This window comes from Gadus morhua, chromosome 11, assembly GCF_902167405.1.
Source record: "Gadus morhua chromosome 11, gadMor3.0, whole genome shotgun sequence".
NCBI lineage: Eukaryota > Metazoa > Chordata > Actinopteri > Gadiformes > Gadidae > Gadus > Gadus morhua.
In genome coordinates, this window is record NC_044058.1 from 13,996,649 (window position 1) to 14,021,181 (window position 24,533).

The 24,533-nt window shown below is 50.2% G+C and overlaps 1 protein-coding gene across 5 annotated transcripts in view; it reads right to left on the reverse strand.

Moving 5' to 3' along the window:
- vps13b (vacuolar protein sorting 13 homolog B) overlaps positions 1 to 24,533 on the reverse strand; it is a 331,160-nt gene that overhangs the window by 49,272 nt on the left and 257,355 nt on the right. For all 5 annotated transcript variants that reach the window (XM_030370003.1, XM_030370004.1, XM_030370002.1 and 2 more), the window contains exons 41-46: positions 23,932 to 24,116; positions 14,496 to 14,695; positions 12,089 to 12,270; positions 11,591 to 11,811; positions 11,067 to 11,198; positions 4,479 to 4,640 (exon numbers count right to left, since the gene is read on the reverse strand). In XM_030370003.1, coding sequence (XP_030225863.1) covers positions 4,479 to 4,640; positions 11,067 to 11,198; positions 11,591 to 11,811; positions 12,089 to 12,270; positions 14,496 to 14,695; positions 23,932 to 24,116 — 1,082 coding nt within the window. The remainder of the gene's footprint in view (positions 1 to 4,478; positions 4,641 to 11,066; positions 11,199 to 11,590; positions 11,812 to 12,088; positions 12,271 to 14,495; positions 14,696 to 23,931; positions 24,117 to 24,533) is intronic.

Genomic DNA, 24,533 nt, shown 5'->3' on the forward strand with positions numbered 1-24,533 from the left:
GATGGCATGCTGTACCTAAAGGACAGGAACAGCAGTGGGCGGCCTGAGCCAGTCCAGGCCTGAGGAAACAGGCTACCCCTCTGCACGTGTGGACGTGAGCTATGTGTGTGTGAGTGTGTGGGTCGGTCTACGTGAGTGTGAGTGCATGTTCTCGTACGCGATTGACCTCAATTGGCCCGTTGATATATCTGAAGACTATGATTGACAGCAAAATGTGTCGGGCAGAGAGAGAGAGACAGAGAGAGAGAGGGAGAGAGGGAGAGAGAGGAGGTGTGTGTGTGCATGTGGGGTGACGCCTAAAGAGGACCTATTAGAGGTTTATGTTTCACTGCAATTATAGAGCACTTCTGCACTATTCTCCCACAAGTGAGATCGCTCCATTTCTCTCTTCCTTCCTTTCTTCATCCCTCTCTCTGTCATTCCAACCTCCTCCCCCTCCTCTCTCTCAGCCTTCCCCTCCTTCACCCCCCAATCCCCCTACCCCCCTCTTCTTCCACTCCTCTGCCTCTCAATCCTATGCCTCTACCTCTTCCTCAACTCCTCTATCCCTCAGTCCTGTCCCTCAGTCTTGTCCCTCTCACCCCTATCCATATCACTCCTCTGCCTCTCACTCCTCCTTCAAAGCAAAAAGACAAAAACAAATCAGAAATTAACAATCTGTGTCTGGGTGTGTTTTTGTGTGTGCATGCTTGGACATTGCTGGCTTTGTGTATCCTCCCAGGTTCACTCTATCAGAGATATGTCGACCTCTATGATGAAAGTGTGTACTTGCATGTCCTAAAAAATATCCCTCTTTGGGACCGTTAGGATCCACACACACACACACACACACACACACACACACACACACACACACACACACACACACACACACACACACACACACACACACACACCACACACACACACACACACACACAGTCCATTAAGGTTGAGATGTGAGTTCTGTGAATTCTCAGTAAGACCAGAGGAGAGAGAAAGAGGACTGGGGAAAGATAACTTTTACAAACCTAATGGCTCCAATAAAAGGAAATTGGCAGAGTTGCAGCATCAGGGTGAGGGGTTTGCGACCCAAAACGATGTCGCAGTTTGCACTGGAGAGCTAACAGTCAGAATGGACGCATACCAGTGTCCAACGTTTCCCCCACAGCTACGATGGTTCTCACGAGCATTGATTCATTTTTCCACATTTCTACATTCTCAAGTTATGGGTCAGTGTCACAATGATTTGTATTTCATAGCCTTATGATCATACCACTGAATGATCATTACGGTACATAAAGCTACTATCGAATCAGATCGTCAAATGTTATGTCAGAGATTATGATTATGTTTCAATTATGTGATGTCAAACAATTGCTCGTTTTAATGTATGGTTGTGTATCCACACGTCTTCTTTATTGGGTTCATATTCTCCGTGGGTTAGAGTTGAACAGTTCATCGGCTGGGGCTTAATGCACATGAAAACAGAGACTAGTTACCTGTTATCCGCTAAGTCTGAGGGCAGAGCAGAACTCGGGACTCAGAAATCCTTAGTCTATGAGCTGGTAGGCCAGACATGAAGCCTGATTTACGGTTAATATTTGTAGAACAAACCCAAAAAAGAAGCAATGCATTCCAAGCCAAAGTAGCGGCTGTATTCCTTTGACCGTTCGTTTAGGACACCAGTGTATTTGGAAGGATAGCATCAAAAACTTCGTTTTGGGTCGTTTCCGTCACGTCCGTGTGCGTTAGGCTTTAGTGAGTTCATTCTAGCCAGGCCATCGGTCTTCCCAGAGGGGTTTAGGAGAAGGACAAGGTCGCGGCCTGTGACGCACCACCGTCCACATAGAGAGTGTGAGAGAGAAAGAGAGAGAGAGAGAGAGAGAGAGAGAGAGACAGAGACAGAGACAGAGACAGAGAGAGAGAGAGAGACAGAGACAGAGACAGAGAGAGAGAGAGAGAGAGAGTGAGAGTGAGAGAGAGTGAGAGAGAGAGAGAGAGAGAGTAAGAGAGAGAGAGTAAGAGAGAGAGACAGAGAGTGTTGAAAAGGAGGCACGGAGGACTGGGTCAGACTCCGTGGCGTGGTCCGACCAACGAGGGAGACAGGCCTGGGTCTGGTAAGCTCATCGAGTGAGGCCTGGACCAGGCGATGGCCCGTGGGGGGACGGATGGCTCGAGGTGTTAACTGAGAGGGGCCGGGACCCCGCCCGGGCCCCATGCTGTGTTTTTACGGTGCTGGCCTCTGGTGGCTCCCTTAAGTGCATGACAGGAATGTGATGTTTGCAACAGCACAGATCTCCGGGGGGTGCATCTAATTGTAGCAGCGACCTTGAGTCAAAGGTGTTTACTGATACAGGGGTCATTATATGAGGGAGTGGAGGGATGATATTTGGTGGCTGGCTGGAGCACACCCCCAGGGGGCAGGAGGGAGAAGAGAAGGGACCGAAACAGCCAAGCCTTCCCGCCGGGCTTAGGCAGGAAGAAGCATCAGAACCAGAACCAACAGCAGACGGACAGAGTCATTAACATCTCCTCCCCTTGGTTGCAGGTCACGTGACCTGTGTTGGGCCCAAGATCGACGTGGAGGCCAAGAAATGTGTGCACTAGGACCCTGGCTTGAGTTCACAACATTCCCCTTCCTAAACCTTGAGAGGATCAGGCGCATGTGTGTGGAGTCTACATTTCTTTAGATGGATTTAGATGGAGATTAAGGTACATGGAAGGAGAGGGGGGGAAAGAGAGGCAGGGATAGACAGGGAGAGAGAGAGAGAACAGGAAGTCCATCAAAGAGACAGCAAGAGGTCTGTGGTTGTTTTAGAAGCCACGAGGCCTCTGGTACTTAAGCAAAACTTCAGCTCAGGCACAGATAACTGAAAGCCTTAAAAACACACAGACGGCAGGGCAGCATTACTGTTAGAAATAGGAGCCCTAGTCTTATCGCCTCCAACATTGTCCTAACCCTCAGATGGAATCAGGTATGTGCACTACAATTAGCTCAGAGGTCGACACATCGGCAGTGCTCTCTATTTTAATGAGCTGCATTAGCGAGGTTTAAACACTTAGCGCTCCGTCTCTGGGGGTGCCGTGTCCCATTTGATCCAGCATCAGACAATGATGTTCATCATCATGAACACATATTTTATATTCTGCGGATACGCGGCACAATAACAAATGACAGAATGATTTTGGAATCGCATTTTTCATCGATGATGACGTCTGGCCCGCTCTGAGCGCTTTTCTTCCAAGAAGTTCCTGAAAACACAGAGGTCATTTTTTCGCTGGTAAAATGAGATGTGGTATTCGTTCAGTGTGCCAGATCACCGCTCTCTTCTTCTTGGTAAGTGTGTGTGTGCGCACATGCCTGTGTATAAACACACATGTGTGAGGTAAGAGTGCCACAAGTGAGGTAAGAGCAGCGATTAACCGTGATCGATGATTAATTCAACTTGACTTACTGACTTACTGTGAGCAATTATGGCTATGTCTTTTCTCAAGCTGCACTTTCTCACACTCGCCATGGAAACACACGGGGGTCCCAAAACATGTGCTCACCACACAGACGCACGCACACACACATACACAAATATACACACACATGCCACAGACCAGCAGCCCACCCTCCACTCCACCTCAAAACCACAAAGGGTTAAGTATCATCAATCTTCTTTAACAATGCTGTCAGGACGTTGTCAGCAGAGGGCTGACGGAGGCACACAGATAATGGCGTGATGCTAATGATTGTGTATATTCGTGTTTGTGTACGCACAGTATTTGATTCAGGTTTAACTATGCGTGCACAACGTGTGATTCTTTGGAGAATGGGTGTATGTGTGCGTGTGTGTATACCTTCGATCCCTAATAAAAGCCAGTTCTCAAAGAGCTGACCTTTGGTTGCTTGTGAGTACCACTCTCTAGCTCTGCATGGCTCTGAGTACTTGGTATGTGTGAATAAGTGTGCACATGCACATGTTTTATCACCGTTATGTTTCACTTGGATCACTTGCATCATTTGTGGCCTTTAATGAGGGCCTCTTTACTTTCTATAGCCTTATTTTCATAAAAAAAGACACCAATGAGGCAAGATGCAATAAATATCAAATAAAAATGAATATTGATTATGAAATTGTGCAAGTTAACGTCACACAATAAAAAGGCTGTCACAGAATGCCTTTAGGGCCTCTTTTTGGGCACTGAACGTACTTCACAGTTTACTGTGGATGGAAATCTTTACGATCAATGACAGATTCAATAATCACAGTTAACATGTCATTGGCATAAATAAACTATGGTTTATCTCTGCAATTTAATAAATAAAATAATAAAAAACATAATATACAGATAAATATAATATGATTGTGTGTGCATAGTAGGGCCAAGCCCTGGTGGATTGCTGACCCTGTGTGTGAGTGGTGGATGCGAGAGGGGTCCCTGTGTGTGAGTGATGGGTGTGGTGGGCCTACATGTGTGTGAGTGGTGCGTGCGGGGGGGGGGGGTACCTGCGCGGACTTGTGGGAGCGCCAGCTGTACTGGTGGCTGTGCAGGCTGGCCAGCAGCACGTTCTCGTCCGTGTCCACCTGGCCGAAGCGCAGCGTCTCGTGTGTGTCGTTGCAGATCACGTAGTGGCTGTAGAGCAGCTCCTCCGCCTCCACCCGGCCATTCTGATAGGGGGAGAGAGAGAGAGAGAGAGAGAGAGAGAGAGAGAGAGAGAGAGAGAGAGAGAGAGAGAGAGAGAGAGAGAGAGAGGAGAGAGAGAGAGAGAGGGGGGAGAGAGAGAGAGAGTGAGAGTGACGGGGTGAGAAAGAGAGAGAGAGAGAGAGAGAGAGAGAGAGAGAGAGAGAGAGAGAGAGAAAGAGAGAGAGTGGGGGAGCGGGAGAGAGAGGGGACGAGAGAGAGAAAAGGAGAGCGGGAGAGAGAGGGAGATAGAGTGAGGGAGAGAGATACCGACAGACAGAGAGAAAGCAAGGGGTAAAGGCAGGTGAGGAAAAAGACAAGGAAGAGTTTGAGTAAACCGATGGATGGATGGATGGATGGATGGATGGTTGGTTACGCACATACACAGTAAAAAGCCATGAGAGTGAGTGTGTGACATGCATGCTCGTGTGTGTTCATGGTGCCTGTGTGGCTCAGGCAGCGTGTGGGCCTGGCACCTAATGGGTGTCCAAAGCCATTCCCTGCCCGGCTGTCAGCCCAGGGGAGGGCACGGTGAGTGACATCATGGCTGGGACTAGCACAACCCCTACAGGCCAGGGAATCACATCACAGCCCTGACCGCTCCGATTGGGCAACGGGGCAAAATCGACCCCTTGGTCTCTCACACACACACACACACACACACACACACACACACACACACACACACACACACACACACACACACACACACACACACACACACACACACACACACACACACACACACACACACACACACAAGCAAGCACGCACACACACACACAAATCCAAAAGTTCGAAACCAGCAGAAGGCCTCCCTCTAGAGCCGTCCTGGACTTCTTCAAAGCAACTCCCTTTATTGTAACATCTCTTCCCTGAACTAAATGTTTCCTCTTGGAGATGTAAGTTAATTTCAAATAGCAACCCTGTTTGTACGTGACTGAGTGTGTGTGTGTGTGTTCGGGCTTGTGCGGGCGTGTGTGTGTGTGTGTGTGTGTGTGTGTGTGTGTGTGTGTGTGTGTGTGTGTGTGTGTGTGTGTGTGTGTGTGTGTGTGTGTGGGCGTATGTGTGTGTGTGTGTGTGGGCGTGCATGTGTGCGTGCATGAGCGCTTTTTAAGATAGAATACAACACATGAAAAAAGGCTGGGCTCCTAGGCCACATTCCTGCACGCGGGAGTCATCCATGTATTGCGGTTTGTGAGGACGAAACACAACATGGTGGACTCTGGCCCACCTACAGCCACGGGTCACGGAGATAGCGCTCATAACCCTATGGAAACACAGTGAAGTCATGAAGTGCACCAGGGATGGTGACTACTCATATGTAACCTTTGCATGCAAAAGCGGGAAGAGATGACCGCTCAAGTCTTGGAGGAACAAAGCCCCACTGGACTATCGAAGCACAGAGTGCACCAAAACAGTAACAGCAGAGAGGAAATCGGAAGAGTAAAGTAAGGGAGGGAGAGAGAGAGAGAGATAATGAATGTGCATATCACTAAGGCCTCCTCTTAAGGCTCTCTTCTCCCCCCCGCCCTCACCAGCCCCGATGTCCCCGAATACTCGATGTCTTCGAGACACACAAGAATGCGGTTCCATCGGCCTGTCCCGTGGAGCTATCCCGGGCTGTCTGTATCAAGAGGGTCCCGCTGTGTACGTTGCAGATGGCGGTGGGAGGTGAGAGGCTGACGGTTAAGGGAGACTGGCAGTAAAAGCTTCGGGTCGGTCTACCAGGCACGTAGCCACGTCTGGGCTTGTGGATGCTAGTGGAAACGGATGGGAAAGTTTACACCATAAAAAAAGGGGGCTTTAAATGATAGCGAGAGAGAGAGACAGAGACAGAGACAGAGAGCGAGAGAAAGAGAGACAGAGACAGCCAGACAGAGACAGAGAGAGGGGAGAGAGAGAGAGAGAGAGAGAGAGAGAGAGAGAGAGAGAGAGAGAGAGAGAGAGAGAGAGAGAGAGAGAGAGAGGGGGGGGAGAGAGAGAGAGAGAGAGAGAGAGAGAGAGAGAGAGAGAGAGAGGAGAGAGGGGGGAGAGAGAGAGTGAGAGAGAGAGAACGAGAGCGCGACAGAGCCCAAGAATGAGAGATGAAGATAGGCATAGCGAGAGAGCCGGGGAGAGATTGAGAAAGAGAGAGGGAGATGCTGTGGGAGATTCTGTGGTGGGACAGCTGCGACTGCTTTCAAATCCATCCGCCGGTTTTATAGTGGAACACTATCTGGGCTCTGTATTTATGCCCCCCCATCCCCTTCCCAATGTGACACTGCGATTTACAAACTTCCTGCCGCCATCTTGAGATGCCATCGCTAAGCTCTGTCTCTCTTTGATGGTATCGTCTGCCGACGCAGATTCATTAGGGCAACGTGATCCGGACTTCACAACGGCTTCCTCGCAGTAATCATAATCACTCCCGGGCTCTCTCTCTCTCTGGGCTGCTTTGAGCGCTAGGTTTTACAGACAGAAGATATACAGATAGCCGACGCAAACTCCTTGTTAAAAAGCACAAGATGACAGCCCGTGAGAGACACAGAGCCCCCCTTGCTGGAATCAAAGTATCTGTTTTCCCGTAATCTACCCCGATTACATTACCACGGTTTCTTTCGCTGAGGTTTTTCAAAGATCAGAGGGGCCTGGAAGAAATGACAAGGTACACTAAGATGTCTTGGATTCACATTGCTAATATCTACCCCCCCCCAGTGCCAGGGAGAGACGGGCATGAAACAGGACCCCATGTCCCCTGACTTACAAACGAGTCGACCGAGGAACCCGTAAAACGGATATTGTGAAGCAATAATCAGGTCCCAAACACCTATATCCATTTCCCGCCAACAGGGCCGTTAGCCACGCCGACATCTGCCACCGGCGGCAACATGATCCCCGTATTTGCCGTCCCTTTTCCGGCGTGCCGAAAAAGAGGGGGGTGTATGGTTCAAACGCTGTAAAAAAGAGTGAAACGGTGGAAGGAATTCCTGTTGTCTCGGGTGCACTTACCAGGGCCTCCGAGCGTTCTGTGAGAAAGTGGTGTGTGTAAATACTACTGGGCTTTCGTGTGGCTTTCCTCTAAAGCCACATCCCTGGGGGCTGGGTTGGGGGGTAGGGGTGGGGGGTGAGACTGACACTGAGGGTTGAGGGGGACCCAGAGTTGGTTACGGGGGGGGGGGGGGCGCTTGGGACCTGGGGTTAGGGGGGTCGGGGGGGGGGGGAGGGATGTTGGGGTTGAGGTTGGGGCTGCTTTCCGGGGCTGGAGTTGCAAGGAGGGTTAAGGAACAGATTAGGGTTTTTTTCCCAACATTTTCTTTCCCCAGGTATGAAATTATTCAATCAAATTATTATGACATTATTCCATGTTCCATATGCCATTTATTCCTTCTATAACCCTGTGTGATAGGTTGTGCAGTTTCTTCATCTGGGTATAATTTGGGGAGAAAGAAAAACACCAGTGTGTGTGGGTGGCAGAACTGAAACTCTGATGCTGAATTGGAACAAGTCATTTTATAACGAACCTGGGTTCAAATTGGCATCAGGAGTGATACTTATATTTAAGATAAGAAATTGTTGGGGACGAGACAGCAGATGTATCCCACCATAGATGTCAGATACATGTGAAACTGTGCGGACCACCATAGAGTTGTTGATGCTCTGCTCCAACATGAACTGACGGGCAGATATCTGTGACCAACACTAATGTTAGCGCCCCCTCGTCCCACCCAACACAACCGCTTCTCTCAGTATCCATCTTAGTGACCGACCCTGGCACCCTTCCAGACCCTCCTGGTTGTGGGTTGTGTGGTATGACCGGGATAGCGGTGTCGGTGGGAGGACTGGAAACGTGTAGTGGTTGAGAAAGGTCTTCTCCTCACTTTTACCCAGAGAGCCCAGTGCGGTTCACCGCGGTTCACTGCTTCCCTGCGTGCACCACATCACAACCGGCCCTGCCCCGCTCGCCTTGACACCAGGAAACACGAAAATCACGGCAACAATTAGAACCTTGAGGACACATTCTTGTCCTGCGAGAGAGGAACGGAGCGTGTTTGTGTTTCCAACTGCCCCGATTAACCTTCTTTTTTTTCAGTCAAGATCCTCCTAGGCCTGGTGTCTTACCCCGACGATCTCTGCCATGTGTACGTTTCTGTGTGTTTTAGTACGTGTGTGTGTGTGTGTGTGTGTGCTTGTATGAGTGTGTGTGTGTATATTATGGTCTCCTTCAGTATGATACTTTACAGATGAGCTTCCCTCCATGATGGTGAAACACCCCACCTTCCGGGGAAGGTCTGCGTTTAATCGTAACCTTTACAATCCTTCGTTGCAGTCGCACCCTTTCAAATCCCTCCCCCCCAGCCCCCACCCTTATTTTTTATATAAAGTTGACTTAAGCCCTGCACAGAAGATTGGGGTGGGGTGGGGTGCAGAATACCGGAATGTTCCATGGGCACCGTGCTCAACTTCCTCTGAAGCGGGCCAAATGGGAAATTACAGAGCCTCTGCTTACGTATCCACTTTTTTTTTTGTTGAATTTCTTTACTTGACCTCTCCCTCCACCCCGTTAGGATGGAGCTATTGTAGCCACATGCGGCTCATTCCACTTATAATTATAGTATGTGTGCCCCCTCTTGTTCTGCAGAGTGGTGGAGGCTGGAGGTGGTTAGGACGTTCCTCACCAGTAACAAGGCGGTTGCTGCTGCAGCTGCTGTTTGGGCCAACTCACGGCGATCCAACGGGCACACTCACTTTATACGCTGCTTTCTGTTTTTTCTCAACATCAAGCACAAGGCAATAAATGTATTGCCAAGCGGGGGAAACAAGGTTGTGCTGGTGATTGTACCAGAGCAGTTTCCATGTGTGTCAGTGGAGAATATCTGCATCTGCAAACTGTCTGCAGTGTGTGTGTGTGTGTGTGTGTGTGTGTGTGAGTGTGTGTGTGTGTGTGTGTGTGTGTGTGTGTGTGTGTGTGTGTGTGTGTGTGTGTGTGTGTGTGTGTGTGTGTGTGTGTGTGTGTGTGTGTGTGTGTGTGTGTGTGCCTGTGTCTTGTCCACGATGAGTAGACAGAAAAGGGCAGCGAGAGATGCGTCATTGGTGAAAGGCGACGGCGAAGACCAAAGCGACTAAGTGATCACTCCATCAGCATCAAGAGAGAGACTCAACGCCACGGCACGAAAAGTCATGCTCGGCATTCTGGGTACTGACCGCCATGGATACCGCCGCCACAGTGGTCCAAAACACCCAAGTTGAATACTCAGCCCTTTCACTGCAGCACCACCACCATCAACCCACTCCCATGTCCTCTTTATGGTCCATTTACCCAGCCCAAATAGGGGGAACTTTCTCTGTGCGCTGAATGAGGCAATGCGGGGATGGGTCAAGCAGAACCCATCAGCAGAAACGCTCTGTTACGTTGACTCAGAAGAGTCGGCAATGCCACTAAAAAGGAAAACAATCGTATTAAGTGTTCGGCCAATACAATCATTTTGCCATCAGTGACTCCCTGGTCTTCCAAGGCACCTCATCTCACTTCATTTCCCACCGGGGAAGAAGCTTACGGCGCACACACACACACACACACACACACACACACACCACACACACACACACACACACACACACACACACACACACACACACACACACACACACACACACAGTGATTTCTTATTCTCATCCAGCACGCTTTGTGTGTCCTTATGGGACTGTGGTTGTGTGTGTTGAGATACACATGTCTGTGTGGTAGTTGGAAGCAAGGTTAAGTGCCTTTGTTCTCCAGGGGCTAATATAAGAGTCAGCAGCATCACAGCCGAGCTGAAAGGAGCCGTCATGGGGGAAAGCAAGACATGGAGCGCGTTGTGTGTGACTTTGCGCGAGTGTGTGACTGTGCATGTATGTGGTTAGGAGTGCGCGTGTTTCATGTGTACTTCATGTGTGTGTGTCTACGTACCTGTGCGTGCTGTGTGTGTGTGTGTGTGTGTGCATGAGTGTGCGCATCTAGCGGTTGGTAGAATGAGGCCAGACGAGGCCTTGGCAGGTGTCACAACTCTAGTTTTACCGTGTTTTTACGGGCAACACCTCACACACCAACATCCTGGCTACCAGCAGCGGTGGTGAGAACCAGAACCTGAGCAGCGCTGGGTGCGCCACGATGTTAGCAGCTGGTCTAGAGAACGTCTCCTGGGGCTGTCAATGTGCGTCTCCCTAGGAACAGCTTCCAAAGATGTGCTGTGAGCCTGATTGAACAAATGTTTTCCCCATTCTTTAATTATTATGATTTGTTTTAAAGAGGGGATGTTTCAACCCTCAGATGACGCTTGCTCATGTTCCCCACTAGCGATGACGCCGGCAGTTGGGTTAATGTTCTTACCAGAGGAAATGTTCAAAGTTACCCTCTCTGGGTTATTGTTTCATTGGGTCGGAGGCGGCTGTACCTGTTGCCAGCTCTGCAGGGCGGTGTCCAGGGTGTGGATGCCGTACTGGCTGACGGTGAGCAACACGGGCTCCACAAACATGCTGCCGTCCAGGACGCTGCTCTGGGGGGAACGGGTGACCGAGGCCTGGCCCTGGAGCCCACAAAAAGTTGGGGAAAGACATTAAGATTGGGATCCAACTCTGGATCAAAATCGGATGACATTACTTTCTGACACACTGTTCTTCACAGCCTTAAATGCTTTAGAGGAAAAACATAAAGCAAAGGAACAAACGATGGAATAACGATTCATAAGAGTGCCTTTCACATCAGAAGTTGACAATCAAGAGACTCTTTACCTGCTTTGTTGTATACTGGGGAAGGGGTTAACCTTATAATTGTTAGTGCTTGGCACTTGGTTCTAGGAACATCCTTACTGTACAGACAGTGATATATTCTTTCTCTTTCTTCTGACAAATATACTGAATGTCAGTCGCTTTTGATAAAAGCGTCTGCTAAATGCCCTAGATGTAACTGTAAATGTACCTGGAGTGAGAAGGGCTGCAGGATCTGGAGGTAGGTCAGGTTGCGGTACTCGAGCAGTCGGCAGTCCAGGCGGGTGGAGAAGCTGAACTCCTGGCTGAGGCGGCCACCGCTGTTCCACTGCCGCAGGTAGAGCCGGGGCTCGCTGGCACCCACCACCATGAACTCCTGCTCCTGGGGCAACTTCCTGTCCGGCAGGAAGGGCCGCAGGCGCCGGCATGGAGCTGGAGACGTGGGATGTTTGTGAGATGTTTGTACGAACTCATAATGATCTCCTAATCATCATCTAGCAACATAATACACATTTAATTTACAACAGGATGTCCTGGTGGTATTTAGCGACGTCTAAGCTTCCAAACGAGTACGACTTTCTGTTAGGGATTTGTTTTGAATGGGATAGATTCAGCATGGAACAAGGAGGTACATTTGGCTTGGAGGTTGGGGGTGAGGGGAGAGTTGTTTAATGTAATTCTACTGGGAAGAGATCCGGGGCTCCTTTACCTGTGCCCAGCTGCTCCAGGTGGTGGCAGAGGTGCACCTCCATGTGGGCCAGTTCCATGGAGACTCCCAGGGAGTGGACGAACCAGGGGGCGAAGCACGAGTCCACACGGGTGCAGGCTGCCAGCGCCTTGGGAGACACCAGCTGGTCACAGGGCAGCTGGGAGCCAGACTCACTGTCTGAACTGGAGCGAGAGCGAGAGGGAGTAAGTTTAATTGTGGGAGATTGAGAGAAAGAGTGAGAGAGGGATGGAGGGGGAGGAAGGGAGTGAGGGAGAGAGCAGGACAGAGGCAGAGAGAGGGATGGATGGAGAGGGGAGAGAGAGGCAGGAAACAAACAAACGTGATGAGTTTGTGATTCCTGTCTATGGAAGTAAAACAATATACAAATATCAAAGCACTATGATGCAGGTAACAGAGAAAAAAAGAAAAGAATAATAAGCGGCATCAGTTTCCATGACTAATGATAATGCGAGAAAGAGAAACATTGGTCATGTGGACAATATAATAAATTATTCATCCTCCATCCCCTCCTGGCTTGTTTTCAGGTCTCAAGGCTGCGATAGTCTGATTCCCATTATCTGTAATTTCCGCCGGTCTAACGTTCAGTGATTTAAACATCATAATCTCAAAAAGCAAAATGGAACACCATAAGTACTCCACAGCGAGGAACAGTTTTCCTCGTGTTTGGAATATTAATAGAGGGAAGAGACAGAGCCGACCATGGGCTGATCCAGCGCAGCGGTACCTTGGGGCGCCCCCCCTCAGCGGACATTAATAGCATGTCACGGTTGATGACGGCCGATGGGAGGTAATTGAAGTGAATGACCATTTGCTCAGTAATTTGCTGCTACCATGATCCACCAATAAAAACAGAACTACAGAAGGGAACGCACGCCAATGGGAATGAGAGAGAGAGTGGAGTAGAAGAAGCAATGAAATGACATATATATTTATATATAAAAATAAAATGGACATAAACGCTGTTGGTGCACTGGAGCACGTCTAGAAAAGATAAGCATCATACATTTTTCAGGACTTCCAGTCACCAGCGCAGCCAAGTTGTTTTTCCCGCTGGAAAGCGAAGCAAGGTAGATGAAACGAGCGAGCACGGAAAAGGGGAACCAAGTTTGATGAAAAAGGACCAATAATTTAAACATAAAGGCAATGTAGCGTTTGGAGTATGATTATAATGAAACGCAGATGTATATTTAACTTTACAGTGGATCTGGTGCCAGTTTTTTTTTTTTGGGTGGAGGGGGTGGGGGTTAGGGGGGTTCTCCCTGTTTCTATCTCTACGTGCTTTGTTATTCCTCCCATTCTGTTCCTCTCTTCTCGGAGAACTCGAAGACACACAGAATGTAGAATTTGGCCGCTCACTTCCAACCAAAGACCCCCCGAACGCCAGGAGGAGGGGAGGAGGGAGAGTGAAAGAGAGAGAACAGGAGAGAGAACAGGAGAAAGACAGAGACAGAGAGAGAGAGAGAGAGAGAGAGAGAGAGAGAGAGAGAGAGAGAGAGAGAGAGAGAGAGAGAGAGAGAGAGAGAGAAAGCTCAGGTACCCAGTGACTGGCAAGTAAAGTAACATGTGATATAGATTGAAAAGATAAACGGCGGGGTTTGCTGATTTGTTTCCGTGCATGCTGGGCTTTATTCCCGCCTGACCTGTCCCAACCCAGAAACCCAGAGTCCACCCACCCACCCAGAACCAGGGCCGGGCCTAGGAACGTACAAGCCACCCCACCCCGGCCAACAAAGGCAGCCAGGGGGGTGGACGAGCCAGCTAGAACTCTGCTGGCTTCTCGTGTGCGCCTCCCCCCCTCACCCCCATCCCTCCATTAGATAGACTCAAGGTAAGCAGGAAGGACTCCGGATGGGCCCTGACAGCCACTCGGTGTGCTGGGAAATCTCATTAGGCCGATCTGAACGCCTTCCAAGCCCGCTCCCTGCTCCTGCACGCCAGATGTTGAGGGCCAGCAAAACACTGCTGGTGATTCTCTCTCTCCCACTCTCCCTCTCTCTCTCTCTCTCTCTCTCCCTCTCTCCCTCTCTCTCTCTCTCTCCTCTCTCTCCCTCTCTCCCACTCTCCCTCTCTCTCTCTCTCTCTCTCTCTCTCCCTCTCTCTCTCTCTCTTTCCGTCTCTCTCCCACTCTCCCTCTCTCTCTCTCTCTCTCTCTCTCCCTCTCTCTCTCTCTCTCTCTCAGATATGTGAGTCAGTGTACTGTAGTATGTTGATATGTCCATGTATACACTACAGATTGTATAAAGGTATACACCTGATAGGGCAGGAACTGATGAATGGGCCGATCTCACTGTCGTGTTTCACTTAAGGTCTGCTCGTGCACACGCACAAACATGTGCACTGGCGCGCTCGCACAAGCCCACACACACACAGGACTGCCCTCTCTCACCTGTGCTCGTCTCCTCCAGGGTCTCCAGTGTTGCTGAGCACGATCCTCCAGAGGTCCGAGGCCACCAGCTCCTTCTGCTGGTGTCGAAGGCTGAGGCTAGGCAGCTGCAACTGACAGGAGCTGCTCTCTGATAAGCTGAACTCCCGGTAAGGGACGAAGGCCTCCTGGAGCTCATCCCAGTACTCCAGGCTGCAGGGCACCTGCGGGTAAGCAAGGCAGTGAAGGCAAAGGTTTAGACAAGCTAGTGAGGAGACTTCTGGAACAATGACTAGAGTGAACGCAAGGACGTAAGCAGAACATAGGTGACTGCCGTGAATCTATGAGGCCCTGATATTGTTGGTGCTGACTTGGTTTGGGTGAAAAGATTTCTCTCACATCGATTGCTAAATCAGGGGTAACTGAAGTGTCTGCTAGTGATTAAAGGCTTTGACTGTTCAAAGCACTCTGTTATTGAGTCTGTTGCTCACAGAAAGAACAGTTTATTACTAGGTTTATGTCATGATCATAAACAATGGCCAGCACAACAAGTTCTTTTATTTAAATCACAAAAACAGTTCTCACCAGGAATAACAACGATAAATAAACCATGACAGTTCAAAATGACGACAAGATAAGAGCACACTTTATTGATCCCAGGTGGGAAACACTTGATATAAATACAACTTTGACAGTGAAATAAACCTCGACGGTTGCAGTTGCGAACCAGCGGGCCCAGCGGTGCAGCGCAGTCACGTACAGCCAGCGAGGCGTGAGCGCGGGTGTACTGTAAACGAACACCAGGCCTGCACCGGCGCGGTGCAGGGTGGCCATTAACATTATAGTCCTGGAGCTCCTTTTCACGCTGAATAACGATCGGGTGGCGGGAGTCTTGTTCTCACATTAGGGGCTGTGTGCTTAGGTGTCTCGCACCCGGCTCGTAGCGGACGGCTACCACGATGAACGCTGTCCAGTCAGCCCGTGTGAACCAGACCCAGACTCTAGGATTTCCCCGGCCACCTGGGGCCCCGAGCCGTTGACTGATTAGTAGTGGCAGGAGAGCCTCGGCTCACCTCAAATTCATGTGGCTGATCGGCACATGTTCCTGTGTGTGCATGTGTGGATGTGTACGTTTGTGTGTGTGTGTGTGTGTGTGTGCGTGTGTGTGCACGTTTGTGTGCGTCTGTGCGTTTGATTGCACATGCACTAGTGCATATGTCCAAGCACAACCAAGGACATATCAGCAATCTGCTGCAGGTATGGGAGCTTCCTGGACACGGGCCAGGCTCATTGAATTGTCAGCAAGGCCACTGACGCACCAGTGTGTGCATGTGTGTGTGTGTGTGTGTGTGCCCGTGTGCTTTTACGTGATTTTTAGCTGTGCAGCTGTGTCAATCTATACGTCTGGCTGCAGTCGCGTTCCGAATTGTGCAAATACACGCTTGCGTGTGTATCTGTGTGTGTGTGTCTTTCCTCTTAGTAAGCTGCAGATGAGGTAAGCCTCACTTACATCATGTGCTCAAAATGCCACACAGGTTTTCCTGGACTCTCCTTCATCTAATTGTACCTGACAGAGTTGTGCACCCGCCGCCCTGCCACGCAGCCACCGGGGCGGAAACTCCACCGCTTCCAGGAAATTGTGTTACTAAAAAGCTGCGCTGATTTTTACCCCCACCAAAAAAAAAGTATTTCTTTCTTTTTTTTTTCGAACCCAGACCCCCATCCACCTGTGATATTCTATACACATGACGGCATGCGGCCATGAATGTGTAAGGTACAGAACATGGCACTGGCGGACACATTTGCATGGCTGCGTGTGCGTCATGGAGCCTTCGGGCCCTGAGAGAGATGGGAAGGATAAGGAGCTTATGGAGGACTAGGGGAGCGTAGAGCAGAGATGAAAGGCAACCGGTGGTAACTCATATGTAGGCTGCGTTAAGGGAGATGGGCGGGGAAGCACCTGTGTTTTATTCCACAGTTATGATGGGTGTGTGTGTGTGTATGTGTGTGTGTGTGTGTGTGTGTGTGTGTGTGTGTGTGTGTGTGTGTGTGTGTGTGTGTGTGTGTGTGTGTGTGTGTGTGTGTGTGTGTGCGTGGCTTTTGACATTGCACAAGGGGCGTATCTGAGTGTGTGTGTGTTGTTGTATACAGGGAATGGGTTAACCTAGTGATTGTTAGTGCTTTTCACTTGGTTCTATGAGCATCCTTATCATACCGACAGCGATATATTGTTTCACCTTCTTATGACAAATGTACTTATTGTAAGTTGCTTTGGAAAAGGTCTGCTAAATGGCCTAAATGAAAATGTGTTTGTGTGTGTGGGAGTTTCCGTGTGTCAATGAACTAAGAACTAATGTCTGCACTGTCTGGTCACATGTCGTCAGGACAGCATTATTGCTGTCGTGACGGTATTTGATTCTACCGTCTGAGTTCCGTGTGTGTAGCTCTTTGAATAAACACACGACTACACGCGACTACACAACAGGAACAAACAGTCGGTAGACTGGCTTCATGGCTCCAAGATGTGTTGTACTTTAAAAAGCGCTAAATTAAAAAGAAATTCAATAAATAGCAAGCCGCTGTTTATCCTCGTTCATCCAAGTTTGTACGCTGCACCAAATGTCTGGAAATTTCAGTCAGGGATGATTCAATGGGCTCAAATATTTCAATTGTATTTACAAATAAAATATTCATATCCCCAGACTTCTGGCGGCGGTGAGTTAAACACCAGCCTGTCATCTCTGCCGGCCCCTGCTCAGCCTCACCGCGGTTGAGCCACTACACCGCTTCGCTCCACAGAGCCTCTGATCGACACTATTATTTGCTCCGATGGCTTCCACCAATCAGAACGCTCCAAACAGTTTAAAGTGGGGATATGCTTTCCGTGCCGAGACCCAGATTATTATTTAAAATTGATATTGAAACAGGCCTTGCTCAGAGGTCCAATTCAGAAAATGACCCTGCAACCAGAGATCCCCCGACCGGGCCGGTGCCGACGCCGGAGCCACTGACGTACGCGCCCTCGCCTGCCATGAACTTTTATTACCCGTATCAACACTGCCATTAGGTCCTCTGTTATTTCACCCATGCCTGCGTGTCAGAACATTCCAGCACTCGCTCCCCCTTTTATCGGCCAGCGGACAAATTGAATTGACATCGGCCTGAGCAAATGTTTACACAGGAGTTGTAATGAAAGTCGTGCTGAAAACGCAGGCCGGGGTCTGCACTGTCTCAGGTGGGTCGGTCCGCAACTTATTATTAATAACTGTGGAAAATCAGGAATCGGACCTGGGCTGAGAGTTTGCCGCCCCGATGTATGTGAAAGAAAACGAAACAAAACATAAAAATAAAGCGCGCGGAGGGGGAGTGCAGTCTTGGTGGATGAGGTGTAGGAGCCCCGGAGCCCAGATGAATTAGCCACACGGACGTTCGTGTGTTGTTGCAGTACATTAGCTGTGACTAATACAGCCCTGCTCCAGCGCTCGTCCCACTAAAATAACAGTTGTCTTGGCCAAAGCACTCCCCCCTCCGTTGCTCTTTTCCCATCTTCTCTGCTCCCAAATGACAGAGAGCCCTCACACTGAGACAGCTATACGTTTTAACATCAACAAATCCCCCAAATTAAACTACTTTGGTGAGAACGAGAATTAATCTGCACCGATATGGAGGATTGTGTTGAGGATTGAGCAACAAGGCATAGGGGAAAATGTGCTGTTTAGCGCTTGTATTAATAACATGACTGCTGCTAAATGCGTCTGGTGCTGGGTTCTGATTGGTTCACATGAGGCCACAGAGGTCGTTGGGACGGCCAATCCTGGGCGAGCAGAGCGCTGAGGGCCTAGTTCACATCTACTGGCTGTAGTGGACCTAGACTACCAGCAGGGGGTATGTGATGGGAAATGTGTGTGTGTGTGTGTGTGTGTGTGTGTGTGTGTGTGTGTGTGTATGTGTGTGTGTGTGTGTGTGTGTGTATATGTGTGTGCATGTGTGTGTGTGTGCGTGCGTGCTTGCGGGCGTGTGTGTTGTTGAGAGGCAGCTAAGCAGTCAGCCCGCCTGATTTTCGGTGTCATTTCAAAGCTGCATGTGCGAGTACAGATCAGCTTCATGTATTTCTATGCAATAAAAATAACACATGTGGGTGTCTGAGAGTGTAATGTGTGTGCGTGTGAATAGGAATGGCCCCGTGTTCACAAGAGCATCCAGGCAGAGTCCCTCCTCTCCAATATATCTCCTTCTCCCCTTCTCTAGGGGGCGCCGATGAATCATGACTCCTGAGCTTACTCCCCTCGTTCTCAGGCTTTGGAGCAGAGAGGAGGAGAGAGGAGGGGAGAGGGGGGGGAGAGAGAGAGATAGGGGGGGGGGGGGGGAGAGGGGGAGAGAGAGAGGGGGAGAGAAAGAGGGAGGGAGGGGTGATGGAGAGGCAGCGAGCGAGGCAAGGGAGATAGAGAGAGCGAGAGAGCAGAGTGAGAGCGCACGAGAGAGAGAGAGCAGGGAGTGGAGATCGATGGAAATAAAAGGAGCAGAGAGGACACCTGCTGATGATTCAGAGGAGCGATGGACCACACAGCGCTGGGAAGGTGCTATGAGTGAGTCACACCCCCCCGAGCCCACTCAACAGTTTAGGGGCTCCTTCCAGGTGGGAAACCTCGCTTCCTTCCCCCCTACCCCTTACAAAACCCTCATCCCACCTGACCATAATGCACCCCCGACAAACACACACACACGTACAGTCACACACATATAAACTGGAACCTGTCACAAAACCGCAACTATTTAGACTCGGGGAAACTTGATTTGGTATAAAAAAAATAAGAAAGAAGTTGAACATGATCTGCTCTGGGGACAGGGAAGTGGTGAGGAGCCCAGAGAGGACCTCATACCCTCCTGAACAATCCTCCCAGGAGGAGCATGGGAGGGAGGGGGAGTGTTGGAGAGGGGAGGGAGGAGGAGACCTCATTCTCCGTTGAAAAATGTTCAGGAGGAGCAGGGGAGGCAGGAGGAGATAGGAGGAGACCTCATATCCTCCTGAACAATTTTCTGGAGGGGCGAGAGGACAAGCCCTGATATCCTCCTGAACAATGTTCTGGAGGAGCAGGGGGGAGAGGAGGAGCCCTCATACCCTTCTGAACAATGTTCTGGGGGAGAGAGGAGGAGACCTCATACCCTCCTGAACAATGTTCCGGAGGAGCAGGAGAGAGGGGGGGAGTAGGAGGAGGAGACCTCATACCCTCCTGAACAATGTTCTGGAGGAGCAGGGGGGAGAGGAGGAGCCCTCATACCCTTCTGAACAATGTTCTGGGGGAGAGAGGAGGAGAGAGGAGGAGACCTCATGCCCTCCATAGGAAGAGAGTGGAGATGACAGGATCAAGAAGAGAGTGGGAAAGAAGAAGCGAGGAGAGGGGAGGAGTGGCGGAGTGGAGCGAAGGAGAGAGGATGAGGGGATAGGGGAGGAGGGGAGAAGGCGAGAGGAGGGAGGAAGAAGGAGAGGAGGAGAACAGTGGCTGCATGGAAGAAGGAGAGGAGGAGGTGAGTGGCTGCGTGGAAGAGAGGAGGGGAGAGGAAGGGAACACAGAGCAGACGAGGGGAGAAGCAGGGAACGGAGAGCAGAAGAGGTGCAAGAGGGCAGCAGAGGACCAGAAGAAGTGCTTAAGAAGAAAGACAGAGGGGTTCTGATTGAGAAGGCTCATGATGAGAGAAGAGAGGAGCAGAGCAGGCTACTGGCCCTGTCGTACAGCGTCCTCACCAAACCAAGTCCCACAATCCTCCCCTTCCCCCCAGCTAAGGACTGTCAAAATGATCGTGGGAGGCTGGGAAACGTCCGTGAAGAGACTCCACGCTAGTCTCCTGATTTCCCCTTTTTTTCCTCAAAATCAACAGTGCGACCGTGTAGTATTTGAAGCTCTGTGAGGAATGACAGATGAGCGGGACTGTATTTCTGGTTGCAATAACGTTAGAGTTTCAAGTTTGAAAAACAGCCATCCATTACCGCCAGGCAGTGTCTTGCACACTCGCAACTGCATTTCCATTCTACATAGCTGGACTGAGAGGTCCAAAACGTACCAACTAAACAAACTTAATAAAAGTAGAACAAATTTATTACAAATAAATCAAATTAAAAAAGATGGATTAATCATGCTATTAAATTAATTTCACGTTGTACAGGGATGTGAAATAAAGCCATAAGTGGAAGAGCAACAGTGGGTGCTGTGAGCCAGAAGCTGAATGTAATTAACTCTTGGATCACAGAGCGCCTGGCTAATGAACACTGCATTCTGTTCGATAAAACCCCCTTGAACCTGAGAACGCATGCTGCCCGGTAGGACCGCGGGCGCTCACAGTAACTCTACTCTAACAACAACTCACAACCAGCTAATTTCAAAAAATACAACGTTTCCAACCTCGTGAAATACTGTCTTTTTGAGCACTTAACCTCAACCATAACAAAAAGGGGATGCCTGTGGGATACTCTGCCTTGGTGAATTATGACATTATATTATCAGCGCAACACAAACAAGTTCGGCACAAAACAAACACCACGCTGTGTACACGCCGCAGTCCATTTGGTGTTGGAGAGTAAACAAACATGCATCGTAATCTAATCAGTGGTGCTCCGGTCGGGGGAAGTCAAGAGGTCTGAAATTACACCAACCGCTCCACCCTGCAGAGGGCCGTGCCCTAATAACTCAAACTCAATTGTGAAGAGCCTCTGGTCCTTAGCGAACTGATTAATGATCAACGAATACCATGGGTAGGCCTTATGCTGCAGGGAGAACCATTTGAGTGTTTCTGTTTACGTGTTCAACGCTTCAACAAACAGTAAAAGAATCACACACAAACGGCTTAGCTTTTAATACCTGTCTTCCACCTTCCACTCTCCATCATCGTTGGGTTATTGGAAGGAATAAACCACAACAGGCAAAGCATTAAATATGACCGATGATCACAAACTGCTTACCAAGATCGATCCAATATTACTTTCATCTATAACGTATTTGTTTTTTATCTACTTAATCAGCTGGAAATAAAGTACTCTTCTGTTGTGCTTTGAGCATGTTGTTTTTTGCCTTGTCAAGGAAACATCTGGTCGATGGTTGCATTCGACCAGATTTTTGGCGCATTGATTAAAAAATATGAAAGGCAGAAGTTTCCCGCTATTGAGAAATAACGCACACTCTTGGAACATTAATACTCCCTAATCAGGATAAAGTATTTACCAACGCTGTGGTACACGGTTCCACGATGGTTCCTGAACCCGGTTTGTGTTTGACAGTCACGACTTCATTCCACAGGCGTTCTTCCTTTAGGTTCCAGGCGGACCGGGTCAAGTGGCTCTACCCCCCATATGCCGCGGTGTTCTGGGTGAGCGGAGCCAGCGGGGCCTGCCCTCTTTCACCAGCCCGTCCTGCAGATGAGTCCCTGGCCTGCCTCCTCTTAACAGACTCGTCAGGGGGAAGACACTGGGAGGACAGGAGGGGATGTGGAAAACCACATGGTTGTAATACAGGCGCTATACGTCTTGCACCGCAGACTCATCCAAAACACGCCTGCACACGCACATGTGCACGCACACACACACACACACGTAAAAATACAAATGCACACTTTGAAACACACTTAGAAGATGCTGCTGGATTTAAACACACAGCATTTTCAAACCCCCGTTTTAGCAGCTGCTCAAACATCCAGCCATCTTCTAACACTTACTTACACTTCCTTACACTAGGGCAAATGCATTATTTACACATATCAGTGTTAAAGGGAGGCTTTGTACGCAAGCCCCGGAGACATCAGCCCTAGACCCCCCCCGCCTTCATACACACACACACACACACCCACGCCCCCCACTGTCCTGAGCGAGTCCTCTATCTTCCCTTCGGCCCACTTCATATTCTCCCCTCTTTCCTCAAGTTCATCTATCATCGCTAATCCCTCTGGCACCCCAAGCTCCCTCTTTAGCACCCAAGACACACACACACACACACACACACACACACACACACACACACACACACACACACACACACACACACACACACACACACACACACACACACACACACACACACACACACACACACACACATTCCTTGTTCCTCAGTATAACATATGCGGTCCATCAGCACCGGCTGTGGGGGCTGGCCTCTCTGCTACAGTTGAGGGCCTCTCTGCCACTCCCATAATGTACGTATGGACTTCCTATCGGCTGCAGCCAAGGCCTGCGGGGGGCTGGCTTCAGACATCTGCAGCACCTTGCAGCCTCCGAAATATCCCTACCTCCTGACACGTCTGGACGGACAGGGGGCAATAGCCACGGCGTCAGAGGACTGACAGAGTCCAGGAGTGTGAGAGAGAGAGGTTGAGAGAGAGTATATGGAAGAGCGTGAGAGAGAGAACAACAGAGCGCTAGAGTGAGTGTAACAGAGGGCAAGAGAGAGAGAGTGTGAGAGTGAGAGTTGGGATGAAAGTTAAGGAAGCAGGACAGGAGCTTCTGTTGGATACTGAACAGGAAACAGTGCTGGTGATGATGCGCAGGGGGAAGGTGGGGTGGGGGGGCTTTTGGCTCAGAGGCAGAAACAAAACCAAAAAATAGTGATGAGGTGAGAGGCAGACAGCTGCTGGAAGAGAGTGATGAGGAGAAGGACCCCTCCCCTCCTCCCCCCCTCCACAACACCACCAGCACCAAGAGACCCCCAATGCTCAGTAGCTGCAGATCCCTGCCAGAGATCCAGCCTCACGGGGACCGAGAGACACCTGGACGGGCCCGGCCGCAGCCGGATGGCTTCTCCAGCTGCTGCGGCGGGCCTGGCGTGTTACTGAGGGACAGCGCCAGGGAGCTCCTCTGTCATTCGCTCACGCTCAGAGTGCAGAGTTCTCATGGCCGCGAACACGGACGCCGCCGCAGCGGGGCCGACCCCGTAACGGGCGCCGGGCCCAGCTGCGAGGGGGTTTATTTATTTCTCTTTCTGGTTTCATCAGAGGACGATCCGGTCACACGGAGAGCTGCAGATGGGGAGCTGCTGTTCTCATCTAGACAATGGGCGTGGGGGGGGGGGGGGGGGGGGGATCACGCAAATGGTCCCTCGATAAACCAGAGGTCCACGACACATACTGGAATCACACGTCAACAACACGTCAGTCTGTATCTTTGTCAGCCTGCCCGTCTCCGTCCGTGTGTGTGTCTTTGTTTGCCTCTCTCTATCTTTGTCTGTTTGCATGTGTCTGTCTGTCTATATCTTATTATGTGTCTGTCTCTGTCTCTGTGTGTGTGTGTGTGTGTGTGTGTGTGTGTGTGTGTGTGTGTGTGTGTGTGTGTGTGTGTGTGTGTGTGTGTGTGTGTGTGTGTGTCTGATTGAGCATACATGCCTGCGTGTCTGCACGTCCATTTGTGTATGGGTTTGCATGTGTGTGTGTGTGTGTGTGTGTGTGTGTGTGTGTGTGCCTGTACATGTGTTGAGCGTACCTGCAGCAGCTCGCTGAGGTCGGCGGTGCTGATGTCGGGGTCCTCGGTGGTGTTGAAGGGGACGGGTGTGATGCGGACGTAGGTCAGGACGCGCGGCTCCGGGTAACGCCAGAGCATCACCGCAGGGCTGTCCTCTGTCTCCCCGTGGAACATCACCTCGTAGGGCGCCGGCAACCGCCGCGAGGCTGGGGAGGAGATGAATTATTAGCTTTGGAAGAAAATGAAAGGGGGGGACGTAGGGCTTTACTGGTTTTACTGGATTTGAGTAGAAGGACGGAAGGAAAAATCCTTATCCGTGCCTGCAAGGAGAAAAGTGCAAAGGAAGACACAAAGGGCCTGACTGCAGCAGACACATACTAAGTCACCACGGATCAAAGCGGCTGCTAAACGACAACATGCAACGTATTCAGATCATCAAGAGGATTATGGCGGGTGGGGGGGGGGGGGGGGGGAGACCCAGACTAAGGGGAGATCCGGCTTGGGCTTTCATTTGAAGAAGGAACGAGGAAAACCACTCGCTGCACAGAGTTGAGTTGACCGAGCGAAGGCTTCATGGTTTTAATTTGCAGCAGACGAGAGACGGACTGATGTTGAACCAAAAC